The sequence below is a fragment of the Caloenas nicobarica genome, unplaced genomic scaffold, assembly GCF_036013445.1.
Source record: "Caloenas nicobarica isolate bCalNic1 unplaced genomic scaffold, bCalNic1.hap1 Scaffold_436, whole genome shotgun sequence".
Taxonomy (NCBI): Eukaryota; Metazoa; Chordata; class Aves; order Columbiformes; family Columbidae; genus Caloenas; species Caloenas nicobarica.
The window spans coordinates 1-12654 of NW_027017425.1; the positions used below are offsets into that span (position 1 = coordinate 1).

Sequence of the window (12654 nt, forward strand, 5' to 3'; positions counted from 1 at the left end):
AGGAGTGCGGGAGGGACCCAGGAGTTCGGGAGGGACCCAGGCGTCCTGGGTTGGTCCCAGGCGTTCGGGAGGGACCCAGGAGTTTGGGGTTGGACCCAGGAGTGCGGGAGGGACCCAGGCGTCCGGGGAAGGGACCCAGGAGTGCGAGAGGGACCCAGTCGTTCAGGAGGGGACCCAGGAGTCCGGGAGGGGACCCAGGAGTGCGGGAGGGACCCAGGAGTCCGGGAGGGACCCAGGAGTCCGGGAGGGGACCCAGGAGTCCGGGAGGGGACCCAGGCGTCCGGGCCTGCCCCCGTTCCCCCGCAGCAAACCATCCGGGAGCTGTTTGACATGACGCCGGAGGAGCCGGGACGGCCCGAGCGGGACAAGGACAAGGACAGGGACAGGGACAGGGACAGGGACCGGGACAGGGACAGGGACCGGGACCGCGACGGGGACAACGACCGCGACGGGGACGGGGGACGCCCAGGGCGAGGAGGACGAGGACCCGGCGGCCACGCGGCGAACGCACATCCTGGAGCAGGTCGGGGTGGGGAGGGGGTGTCCCCAATGTCCCCCATGTCCCCGGGGTGTCCCCTCGTGTCCCCGCGGCCCCAACATGCGTCCCCTCCACCCCGGTGGCCCCAGCGGCCCCGATGTCACTCGGTGGCCCCAATGTCCCTGGTGGCCCCAGTGTCCCCTGTGGCCACACGTCCCACAATGTCCCTTGATGTCCCCAATGTGCCTTGATGTCCCCAAATGTCCCCATGGCCCCATTGTCCCCATTGTCCCCAATGTCCATGATGTCCTCATGTCCCCATTGTCCCCAATGTCCCCAATGTCCATGATGCCCCCATGTCCCCAATGTCCCCAATGTCCCCAATGTCCATGATGCCCCCATGTCCCCATTGTCCCCGTTGCCCCCAATGTCCCCATTGTCCCCAATGTCCCCAATGTCCCCAATGTCCATGATGTCCCCATTGTCCCCAATGTCCCCATTGTCCCATTTGTCCCCAATGTCCCCATTGTCCCCATTGTCCCCAATGTCCCCATGTCCCCAATGTCCCCAATGTCCCCATGTCCCCATTGCCCCAATGTCCCCAATGTCCATGATGTCCCCATGTCCCCATTGTCCCCATGTCCCCATTGTCCCCAATGTCCCCATGTCCCCATTGTCCCCATGTCCCCATTGTCCCCATGTCCCCATTGTCCCCAATGTCCCCATTGTCCCCATTGTCCCCATGTCCCCATTGTCCCCATGTCCCCATTGCCCCCAATGTCCCCAACGTCCCCAATGTCCATGATGTCCCCATTGTCCCCAATGTCCCCATGTCCCCATTGTCCCCAATGTCCCCATTGTCCCCATGTCCCCATTGTCCCAAATGTCCATGATGTCCCCATTGTCCCCATTGTCCCCATTGTCCCCATGTCCCCATTGTCCCCATGTCCCCATGTCCCCATTGTCCCCATTGTCCCCATGTCCCCATTGTCCCCATTGTCCCCGATGTCCCCAATGTCCATGATGTCCCCATGTCCCCAATGCCCCCAATGTCCCCATTGCCCCCAATGTCCCCATTGTCCCCATTGTCCCCATGTCCCCAATGTCCCCATTTCCCCATTGTCCCCAATGTCCCCATTGTCCCCATGTCCCCATTGTCCCCATTGTCCCCGATGTCCCCAATGTCCATGATGTCCCCATGTCCCCATTGTCCCCATTGGCCCCCGTTGTCCCCATGTCCCCATGTCCCCATTGTCCCCAATGTCCATGATGTCCCCATTGTCCCCATGTCCCCATTGTCCCCAATGTCCATGATGTCCCCATTGTCCCCATTGCCCCCAATGTCCCCATTGCCCCCGTTGCCCCCAATGTCCCCATTGCCCCCAATGTCCCCAATGTCCCCAATGTCCATGATGTCCCCATTGTCCCCATTTTCCCCATTGTCCCCATGTCCCCAATGTCCCAAATGTCCATGATATCCCCATTGTCCCCATTGTCCCCATTGCCCCCAATGTCCCCATTGCCCCCATTGCCCCCAATGTCCCCAACCTCCCCAACGTCCCCGATGTCCCCAACGTCCCCGCTGTCCCCAGGCGCTGTGCGGGGCCGAGGACCCCGAGGACATCCGGGCGGCCTCGCAGGCGCAGGCCGAGCGCGTGGCGGCCATGGCCGAGTTCAGCGAGAGCCTGAGCCCCGAGGACGAGCGCGGCGGCCCCGAGCCCGAGGAGGAGCTTTCCAAGGCCGAGCAGGAGATCGCGGCGCTGGTCGAGCAGGTGGGGACCCAGGCGTTCGGGAGGGAGCCAGGCGTTCGGGGGGACCCGGGAGTTCGGGGGGACACGGGAGTTTGGGGGGACACAGGAGTTTGGGGGGACCCAGGCGTTCGGGAGGGACCCAGGAGTTCGGGAGGGAGCCAGGAGTTTGGGGGGACCCAGGCGTTTGGGAGGGAGCCAGGAGTTCGGGAGGGACCCAGGAGTTCGGGGGGACACAGGAGTTCGGGGGGACACAGGAGTTTGGGGGGACCCAGGCTTTCGGGGGGACCCAGGAGTTCGGGGGGACACAGGCGTTCGGGAGGGACCCAGGATTTCGGGAGGGACCCAGGCGTTCGGGAGGGAGCCAGGCGTTCGGGGGGACCCAGGAGTCCGGGGGAACCCAGGAGTTCGGGGGGCACAGGAGTTTGGGGGGACCCAGGCGTTCGGGGGGACCCAGGAGTTTGGGGGGACACAGGCGTTCGGGAGGGACCCAGGAGTTCGGGAGGGAGCCAGGCATTCGGGAGGGACCCAGGAGTTTGGGGGGACAGGGGAGTTTGGGGGACCCAGGCGTTCGGGGGGACCCAGGAGTCCGGGGAGGGACCCAGGCGTTCGGGAGGGAGCCAGGAGTTCGGGGGGGGACCCAGGCGTCCGGGGGGGAGAACCCCGGCGTCCGAGGGACCCAGGCGTTCGGCTGCAGCTCACCCCCATCGAGCGCTACGCCATGAACTTCCTGGAGGCGTCGCTGGAGGACGTGAGCCGGGAGGAGCTGAAGCTGGCGGAGGTGGGTGGGGCACCCATGGGTGGGGGGACCCAGGCGTCCGGGGAAGGGACCCAGGAGTCCGGGGGGACCCAGGAGTCCAGGAGGGACCCAGGAGTTCAGGAGGGACCCAGGCGTCCGGGAGGGACCCAGGCGTCCGGGAGGGACCCGGGAGTTCAGGAGGGACCCAGGCGTCCGGGAGGGACCCAGGTGTCCGGGAGGGACCCAGGAGTTCGGGAGCGACCCAGGAGTGCGGGAGGGACCCAGGAGTTCAGGAGGGACCCAGGCGTCCGGGAAGGACCCAGGAGTGTGGGAGGGACCCAGGAGTCCGGGAGGGACCCAGGAGATCAGGAGGGACCCAGGCGTCCGGGAGGGACCCAGGAGTTCGGGGAGGGACCCAGGCGTCCGGGAGGGACCCAGGAGTTCGGGGAGGGACCCAGGAATTCGGGAGGGACCCAGGCGTCCGGGAGGGACCCATTTGCTTGGGAGGGACCCAGGAGTGCGGGAGGAACCCAGGCGTCTGGGAGGGAGCCAGGAGTTCGGGAGGGACCCAGGTGTTCAGGAGGGACCCAGGCGTCCGGGAGGGACCCAGGCGTCCGGGAGGGACCCAGGTGTTCAGGAGGGACCCAGGCGTCCGGGAGGGACCCAGGTGTTCAGGAGGGACCCAGGCATCCGGGAGGGACCCAGGCGTCCGGGAGGGACCCAGGCATCCGGGACGCACCCCTCTGTTGACCTCCGCGCCCCCTCCCCCCCCCCCCCGCAGGAACAAGTGGCCGCCGCCCGCAAGGACATCGACCAGGCGCGGGGGGGCGGGGGCCGCTTCCGCCTGCGCCCCCCGCAGGACGACGAGGAGCCGGCGCCCCCGCCGCCGGGGGGAGGGGCGGCCGCCGCCGCCGCCGCCGCCCCCGACGTCCCGTCCGGGGACGGGGGCGGGGCCGCCCCGCCGCGGGGGGAGGGGCCGGCGACCACCCCCCCGGGGGGACCCCGGCGGCCCCGGCGCGCGCGGGGGGGGCCCCCCCGGCCCCTCCCCCCCGGCCGGGCACCCGCGTCAGCCAACGGCTGCGGGCGGCGGGAACGCGGGGGGGCGGACCCCCCGAAAATAACCCGCCGGGGACCCCCCCAGCGGGGGCGGCCGCCTCCCCGACCCCCCCGGGGGCGGCGGCGGCGGCGCCGGCGGAACTTTCCGTGGCGGCCAACGTGTCCCCGGCGGCATCCGAGCCGCTGCCGACCACGTCCGAGCCGTTGCCGACTACGTCGGAGCCGCTGCCGACCACGTCCGAGGCGCCGCCGGCGCCGTCGCCGGCGCTTCCCGCGACGCCGGAACCGCTCCCCGTGACGCCGCCGGCGCCGCCGGCGCCGCTTCCCGCGACGTCAGAGGCGCTGCCCGCCACGCCGGAAGCGCTGCCGGCTACGTCACCCCCGGCGCCGGCGACGTCACCGGCAGCGCCGGCCGCGTCACCGCCGCCCCCGGTGACGTCACAGGCGGCCCCGCCCCCCCGAGAGGCGTCGCCTCCCCCCCGCCAGGAGGCGCCGTCGCCCCCGTCGCGGGGGGCGGGGCCGGCGGGGGCGGGGCCAGCGGGGGCGGGGCCGTCGGGCGGCATCCCCCCCTGCCGCCGGCGCCGGCGCAGCGCCGACGCGCTGATCCGGCAGAGCCGCGGGCCCGGCCCGGCGCACAAGGTGCTGCGGGCGCTGCCGGGGCGGCTGCTGACGGTGCTGGAGCCGCCGCGCGCCCCCCCCGCCTCCCCGCCGCCCCCCCACAAGCGGCGCCGCGGCCGCCCCCCCAAACGCCGCCCCCAACGCCGGCGGCGCCAGCGGCAGCAGCGGCGGCTCCAGCGCAGCGGGCGGCCCACGCGGGGCCGGCGCAGCACGGGGAGCCCGCCCGGCGGCGGCACGGCGACGCCAGCGGCAGCGGCCGGCGCCCCCCCGCCGAGCCCCGGGAAGCGGCGCCGGGGCCGCCCCCCCAAGCGGCCGTCCCCCTCGCCGCCCCCCGGCGCGCGCCGCCCCTCCCCGCCGCCGCCGGCCCGCGGCACCCGCCGCCGCCCCCGCTCCCCGCTGCGCCCCCCCCTGGAGCGCGAGCCCGGGAGGCGCCGGCGGCGCCGCCCAACCCCCAACCCGGGCGGCGGGGGAGGGGCCGGGGGGGCGGCTTCGCCCCACCCCCCCCCGGCCAAGCGGAGGAGGCGGGGCGCGGGGGGAGGGGCGCCGCGCCCCCCCGTGAACCGGCGGCAGCAGCCGCCCCGGCGCTGCGCCAGCGCCGCCCCCCACGAGCCGCCCGCCGCCAGGGGCCGCAAGGCCAAGACGTGACCCCCCCACCCCCCCCCCCCCAACCCCCGCCCCCCGCGCTGGCAAGATGGCCGCCGGCCGGAGGGCAAGATGGCCGCCCGCTGGGCGGTGAAGCGGCCGGTCAGGTGACCCCGAGGCGGCCAATGGGGCGGGCGGGAGGAGTCCAAAATGGCCGCTGGCCACGCCCACAAGATGGCGGCGCCAAGATGGCGGCCACCTAGGACAGGCGGCCATCGTGGGCTGGCGGCCATCTTGAGTTGGCGGCCATCTTGACTTGGCGGCCATCTTGGGCTGGCGGCCATCTTGGACTGGCGGCCATCTTGACTTGGCGGCCATGTTGATTTGGTGGCCATGTTGATTTGGTGGCCATCTTGGACTGGCGGCCATCTTGGGCTGGCGGCCATCTTGGACTGGCGGCCATGTTGATTTGGCGGCCATGTTGATTTGGTGGCCATCTTGGGCTGGCGGCCATCTTGACTTGGCAGCCATCTTGGACCGGCGGCCATATTGATTTGGCGGCCATCTTGATGTGGCGGCCATATTGATTTGGCGGCCATATTGATTTGGTGGCCATCTTGGACCGGCGGCCATCTTGATTTGGCGGCCATCTTGATTTGGAGGCCATCTTGATTTGGCGGCCATATTGATTTGGCGGCCATCTTGGACTGGCGGCCATCTTGGACTGGTGGCCACCTTGATTTGACGGCCATCTTGAACTGCCAGCCATATTGATTTGGCGGCCATCTTGATCCAGCGGCCATCTTGTCTCCATCGGATGCCGGAAGCGGCGGCCATCTTGGCCCTGACCAGTATGGGAACGAGCGGCCATCTTGACTCCGGCAGCCATCTTGATTCCGGCGGCCATCGCGACTCCGGCGGCCATCTTGACCTGGGTGGCCGTGGCGGCCATCTTGCCCCACACGGAGATAGAGCGGCAGCCATCTTGCCGTCCGGTTCACGCCGCGACCGGCGGCCATCTTGGCTCCAACAGCTGTCGCGGCCGGCGGCCATCTTGCCCCCGGCAGGTGGGAGAACCGGCGGCCATCTTGCCTCCATCGGCCTTCAGACCCGGCGGCCATCTTGCCTCCAGCAGAGCAGAAAGCGGCGGCCATCTTGATTCCGGCGGCCATCTTACCTCCACCGGCCGTCAGACCCGGCGGCCATCTTGGCTCCAGCAGGGCAGGAAATCAGCGGCGGCCATCTTGCCCACAGCGGACAACCCCCCCCCCCCCCCCCACCCCCTCCCCATCCCTGCCGGCGGCCATCTTGATTCTGGTGGCCATCATCTTGAGTGCGGCGGCGGCCATCTTGATTGCGGCGGCCATCTTGCCCCCTCGCCCCCGGCCCGGCAGCCATCTTGGCCGGGGGGAGGGGCCGTTTTTTTTTTACCCGTGTACAGCCCCGTGTAAAATAGGTTCCTTTTGACCACGATCTATGCAAAGGTGCTTTGTGCGGGGGCGGGGGAGGGGCGGGGGGTGCTGGGGGAGGGGGGGGAGGGGCGGGCGCGGGGGTCCCCCCTTCCCCCCCCCCACCCCCCCGAAAACGTGTCTCGGTGATGAATAAAAGGGTTGAAAATGGAGAATTTGGGGAACCCCCCCCCCCCCCAAATACAGGAGACATGGGGGGACCCAGGAGTTCGGGGGGGACCCAGGAGTGCGGGAGGGACCCAGGAGTTCGGGAGGGGACCCAGGAGTTCGGGAAGGAACCCAGGAGTGCGGGAGGGACCCAGGAGTTCGGGAGGGACCCAGGAGTTCGGGAGGGGACCCAGGAGTTCAGGAGGGGACCCAGGCGTTCGGGGGGGGACCCAGGAGTTCAGGAGGGGACCCAGGAGTTCGGGAGGGACCCAGGAGTCCGGGAGGGACCCAGGAGTTCGGGAGGGACCCAGGAGTTCAGGGGGGACCCAGGAGTTCGGGAGGGAACCCAGGAGTTCAGGAGGGGACCCAGGAGTGCGGGAGGGACCCAGGAGTTCGGGGGGGACCCAGGAGTTCGGGAAGGACCCAGGAGTTCGGGAGGGGACCCAGGAGTTCGGGAGGGACCCAGGAGTTCGGGGGGGACCCAGGAGTTCAGGAGGGGACCCAGGAGTTCGGGAGGGACCCAGGAGTTCGGGAAGGACCCAGGAGTTCGGGAGGGGACCCAGGAGTTCGGGAGGGACCCAGGAGTCCGGGAGGGACCCAGGAGTTCAGGAAGGGACCCAGGAGTTCAGGGAGGGACCCAGGAGTTCGGGAGGGACCCGGGAGTTCAGGAGGGACCCAGGAGTTCGGGAGGGACCCAGGAGTTCGGGAGGGACCCAGGAGTTCAGGAGGGACCCAGGAGTTCAGGAGGGACCCAGGAGTTCTAGGGTTGGCGTGGCGGGGGGGGGGGAAACCGGAAATCAGCGGCGGGTCCGCACGCGCCGTTGCCCCTTTAAGAGAAGGTGCTGTTGCCCCTTTAAGAGGCCCCGGCTCCTCCCCGCTCCTGATTGGCTGCCGCGCGGGGTTGCCATGGGGACGGCGGGGTGGGCGGGGCCTGCAGCAAGTGGGCGGGGCTTGGGGGGCTGGGCGGGGTTTGCGGGGGATGATTTTTTGGGGGCCACTTTTGGGCCTGAAAAGATGATTTTTGGGTCTGAAAAGATGATTTTTCGGGTCCCTCGGGACGATTTTTGGGGCTCCAGGGATGATTTTTGGATGCCAAGGACGATTTTGGGTCCCTCGGGGTCATTTTTGAGACCCAAAAATCGTCTTTTGGGACCCAAAATTCGTCCCTGGGTCCCAAAATTCATCTTTTCGGACCCAAAAAATCGTCCTTGGGGACCCAAAAATCCTCTTTTCGGACCCAAAAATCGTCTTTCGGGACCGAAAATCCACCCGGGAGGACCCAAAATTCATCTTTTCGGACCCAAAAATCGTCCTTGGGGACCCAAAAAACTATTTTTTCGGACCCGAAAAATGGTCGTTTTGGACCCAAAAATCCACCCTGGGGACCCAAAAATCGTCTTTTCGGACCCAAAAATCGTCCCCAGGGGCCCAAAATTCATCTTTTTGGACCCAAAAATCGTCCTTGGGGACCCAAAAATCCTCTTTTCGGACCCAAAAATCGTCTTTCGGGACCCAAAATTCGTCCCTGGGTCCCAAAATTCATCTTTTTGGACCCAAAAATCGTCCTTGGGGACCCAAATTTCATCTTTTCGGACCCAAAAATCATCTTTCGGGACCCAAAAATTCATCCCGGGGGCCCAAAATTCATCTTTTTGGACCCCAAAATTATTTTTTTCGGACCCAAAAAATCGTCGTTGTGGACCCAAAAATCCACCCCGGGGGACCAAAAAAAAAATCATGTTTTTTCGACCCCAAAAAATCATCTTTTGGGACCCAAATAAAAGAAAAAAAATCCTCCCTGGGGACCCAAAAATGTGTTTTCCCGGTGGGCGTGGTTTGCGCGGTGGGCGTGGTTTGCGCGATGGGCGTGGTTTCCCGGGTGGGCGTGGTTTTCCCCCCGGTGGGCGTGGTTTGCGCGGTGGGCGTGGTTTCCCGCAGTCGGGGTTCGCGTGGTGGGCGTGGCTTTTGGCCAGTGGGCGTGGTTTGTTCCCCGGGTGGGCGGGGTCTGCGCGGTGGGCGGGGCTTGGCGGGGCGGGCGGGGCCTGCGCAGGCGCAGTTCGCCGGGCGCCATTGCGGCGGCGGCCGCGTCTCCCGCCGCCGGGCCCTATAGGCCCCATAGGGCGCCCTATAGGCCCCATAGGGTGCCCTATAGAGCCCCATAGCGCCCCATAAGCGGCCCCGCCATGTCCGGAGCCGGCGGGAAACGCGGGGCCGGCGACGGGGGCAGCGGCCCCCCCGAGAAAAAACCGGCCCGGGAGGAGCAGCCGCCGACGACGCTGATTGAGCCGCTCAGGCTGGGGGGGATCTCGTCAACGGTGAGGGGCCGGACGCCTGGGTCCCCTCCCGGACGCCTGGGTCCCTTCCCGGACGCCTGGGTCCCTTCCCGGACGCCTGGGTCCCTTCTCGGACGCCTGGGTCCCCCGCCCCCGGACGCCTGGGTCCCCTCCCGGACGCCTGGGTCCCCCCTCCCGGACGCCTGGGTCCCCCCTCCCGGACGCCTGGGTCCCCTCCCCGCACTCCTGGGTCCCCTCCCGGACGCCTGGGTCCCCTCCCGGACGCCTGGGTCCCTTCTCGGACGCCTGGGTCCCCCCTCCCGCACGCCTGGGTCCCCCCTCCCGCACGCCTGGGTCCCCCCTCCCGCACGCCTGGGTCCCCCTCCCCGGACGCCTGGGTCCCCCTCCCCGGACGCCTGGGTCCCTCCCCGCACTCCTGGGTCCCCTCCCGGACGCCTGGGTCCCTTCTCGGACGCCTGGGTCCCCCCTCCCCGGATGCCTGGGTCCCCCCCCCGGACGCCTGGGTCCCCCCCCGAACTCCTGGGTCCCCCGACCGCCCGGGTCCCTCCCGAACTCCTGGGTCCCCTCCCAGACGCCTGGGTCCCTCCCGAACTCCTGGGTCCCTCCCGAACTCCTGGGTCCCTCCCGAACTCCTGGGTCCCCCGGATGCCTGGGTCCCTCCCGACCGCCCGGGTCCCTCCCGACCGCCCGGGTCCCTCCCGACCGCCCGGGTCCCTCCCGAACGCCTGGGTCCCTCCCGAACGCCTGGGTCCCTCCCGAACGCCTGGGTCCCTCCCGAACTCCTGGGTCCCCCGGATGCCTGGGTCCCTCCCGAACTCCTGGGTCCCTCCCGAACTCCTGGGTCCCCCCGACCGCCTGGGTCCCCGCAGGAGGAGATGGACCTGAAGGTGCTGCAGTTCAAGAACAAGAAGCTGTCGGAGCGGCTGGAGCAGCGGCAGGCGGTGGAGGACGAGCTGCGCGAGCGCATCGAGAAGCTGGAGAAGCGCCAGGCGACCGACGACGCCACCCTGCTGCTGGTCAACCGCTTCTGGGGACAGGTGGGCACCCTAAACGGCCCCAAAATCGTCCTTGGGGACCCCAAAATCATCCTTGGGGACCCCAAAATCCAGCCCGAGGACCCCAAAATGGTCCTTGGGGACCCCAAAATCCAGCCCGGGGACCCCAAAATCGTCCTTGGGGACCCAAAAATGGTCCTTGGGGACCCAAAATCCAGCCCGGGCACCCCAAAATCATCCTTGAGACCCCAAAATGGTCCTTGGGGACCCCAAAATCGTCCTTGGCGACCCAGAAATGGTCCGTGGGGACCCCAAAATCCAGCCTGGGCACCCCAAAATCGTCCTTGGGGACCCAGAAATGGTCCTTGGGGACCCCGAAATGGTCCTTGGGGACCCCAAAATCCAGCCCGAGCACCCCAAAATGGTCCTTGGGGACCCAAAAATGGTCCTTGGGGACCCAAAATCCAGGCCGGGGACCCCAAAATCGTCCTTGGGGACCCAAAAATGGTCCTTGGGGACGCCAAAATCCAGGCCGGGGACCCCAAAATCGTCCTTGGGGACCCAAAAATGGTCCTTGGGGACGCCAAAATCCAGCCTGGGCACCCCGAAATGGTCCTTGGGGACCCCAAAATCGTCCTTGGGACCCCAAAATCCAGCCCTGGGACCCAAAAATGGTCCTTGGGGACCCCAAAATCCAGCCCGGGCACCCCAAAATGGTCCTTGGGGACCCAAAAATGGTCCTTGGCGACCCCAAAATCCAGCCCGGGCACCCCAAAATGGTCCTTGGGGACCCCAAAATGGTCCTTGGGGACCCCAAAATCCAGCCCGGGGACCCCGAAATGGTCCTTGGGGACCCCAAAATGGTCCTTGGGGACGCCAAAATCCAGCCCGGGCACCCCAAAATGGTCCTTGGGGACCCCAAAATGGTCCTTGGGGACCCAAAACTCGTCTTTGGTGACCCAAAATCCAGCCCGAGGACCCAAAAATGGTCCTTGGGGACCCAAAATCCAGCCCAGGCACCCCAAAATCGTCCTTGGGGACCCAAAAATGGTCCTTGGGGACGCCAAAATCCAGCCCGGGAACCCCGAAATCGTCCTTGGGGACCCCGAAATCGTCCTTGGGGACCCCAAAATGGTCCTTGGGCACCCCAAAATGGTCCTTGGGGACCCCAAAATCCAGCCCGGGCACCCCAAAATGGTCCTTGGGGACCCAAAAATGGTCCTTGGGGACCCCAAAATCCAGCCCGGGCACCCCAAAATAGTCCTTGGGGACCCAAAAATGGTCCTTGGGGACCCCAAAATCCAGCCCGGGGACCCCAAAATGGTCCTTGGGGACCCCAAAATGGTCCTTGGGGACGCCAAAATCCAGCCCGGGGACCCCAAAATCGTCCTTGGGGACCCAAAAATCCAGCCCGGGCACCCAAAAATGGTCCTTAGGGACCCAAAAATGGTCTTTGGGGACCCCAAAATCCAGCCCGGAGACCCAAAAATGGTCCTTGGGGACCCAAAAATGGTCCTTGGGGACCCAAAAATGGTCTTTGGGGACCCCAAAATCCAGCCCGAGGACCCAAAAATGGTCCTTGGGGACCCCAAAATCCAGCCCGGGCACCCCAAAATCATCCTTGGGGACCCCAAAATGGTCCTTGGGGACCCCAAAATCGTCCTTGGCGACCCAGAAATGGTCCGTGGGGACGCCAAAATCCAGCCCGGGGACCCCAAAATGGTCCCTGGCGACCCCGAAATCGTCCTTGGGGACCCCAAAATCATCCTTGGGACCCCAAAATGGTCCTTGGGGATGCCAAAATCCAGCCTGGGGACCCAAAAATGGTCCTTGGGGACCCAAAAATGGTCCTTGGGGACCCCAAAATCCAGCCTGAGCACCCCAAAATCGTCTTTGGGGACCCCAAAATCATCCTCGGGGATCCAAAATCCAGCCCGGGGACCCAAAAATGGTCTTCGGGGACCCCAAAAATGGTCGTTGGAGACCCCAAAATCATCCCCGGGGACCCCAAAATTGTCCTTGGGGACCCCAAAATCCAGCCCGGGGACCCCGAAATCGTCTCCGGGGACCCCAAAATCACTCTTGGGGACCCAAAAATCATCCCCAGGGACCCAAAAATCCATCCTGGGGACCCCAAAACTCACCCCGGGGACCCGAAAATTGTCACCAGGGACCCAAAAATTGTCACCAGGGACCCAAAAACCCACCCTGGGGACCCCAAAACCTGCTGGTGGGGACCCCGAAATGGCACCTGCGCCCCAAAAACGGCCCCAAAATCCACCCGGGGGCCCCAAAAATCATCCTTGGGGACCCCAAAACCCACCCCGGGGACCCAAAAATTATTTTGGGGTCCCCCCCGGTTATTTCGGGGTCCCCACACCCCCCATTATTTTGAGGTCCCCCCCATTATTTTGAGGTCCCCCCCATTATTTTGGGGTCCCCCCTTATTTTGTCCCCCCCGTTATTTCGGGTCCCCGCATTTCAGGGTCTCCTGACCCCCATTATTTTGGGGTCCCCCCATTTTTGGG

The 12654-nt window shown here is 66.8% G+C and overlaps 2 protein-coding genes across 2 annotated transcripts in view; both read left to right on the plus strand.

Annotated features, from left to right (window-relative positions):
* Positions 1 to 416: 416 nt before the first annotated feature.
* Positions 417 to 6755, plus strand: LOC136002828 (basic proline-rich protein-like; the record flags this gene model as incomplete). Its single annotated transcript, XM_065658068.1, is given in 5 exon segments — positions 417 to 523; positions 2071 to 2250; positions 2924 to 3007; positions 3747 to 4151; positions 4153 to 6755. Coding segments are annotated over 5 exon segments (2108 nt in total), but the record flags the coding sequence as incomplete, so codon positions are not given.
* A 2146-nt stretch (positions 6756 to 8901) lies between these two features.
* The window catches only part of RNF40 (ring finger protein 40), a 34293-nt gene continuing 30540 nt past the window's right edge, over positions 8902 to 12654 (plus strand). The window contains exons 1-2 of the mRNA XM_065658062.1: positions 8902 to 9152; positions 10001 to 10168. Coding sequence (XP_065514134.1) covers positions 9021 to 9152; positions 10001 to 10168 — 300 coding nt within the window. The 5' untranslated portion in view covers positions 8902 to 9020. The remainder of the gene's footprint in view (positions 9153 to 10000; positions 10169 to 12654) is intronic.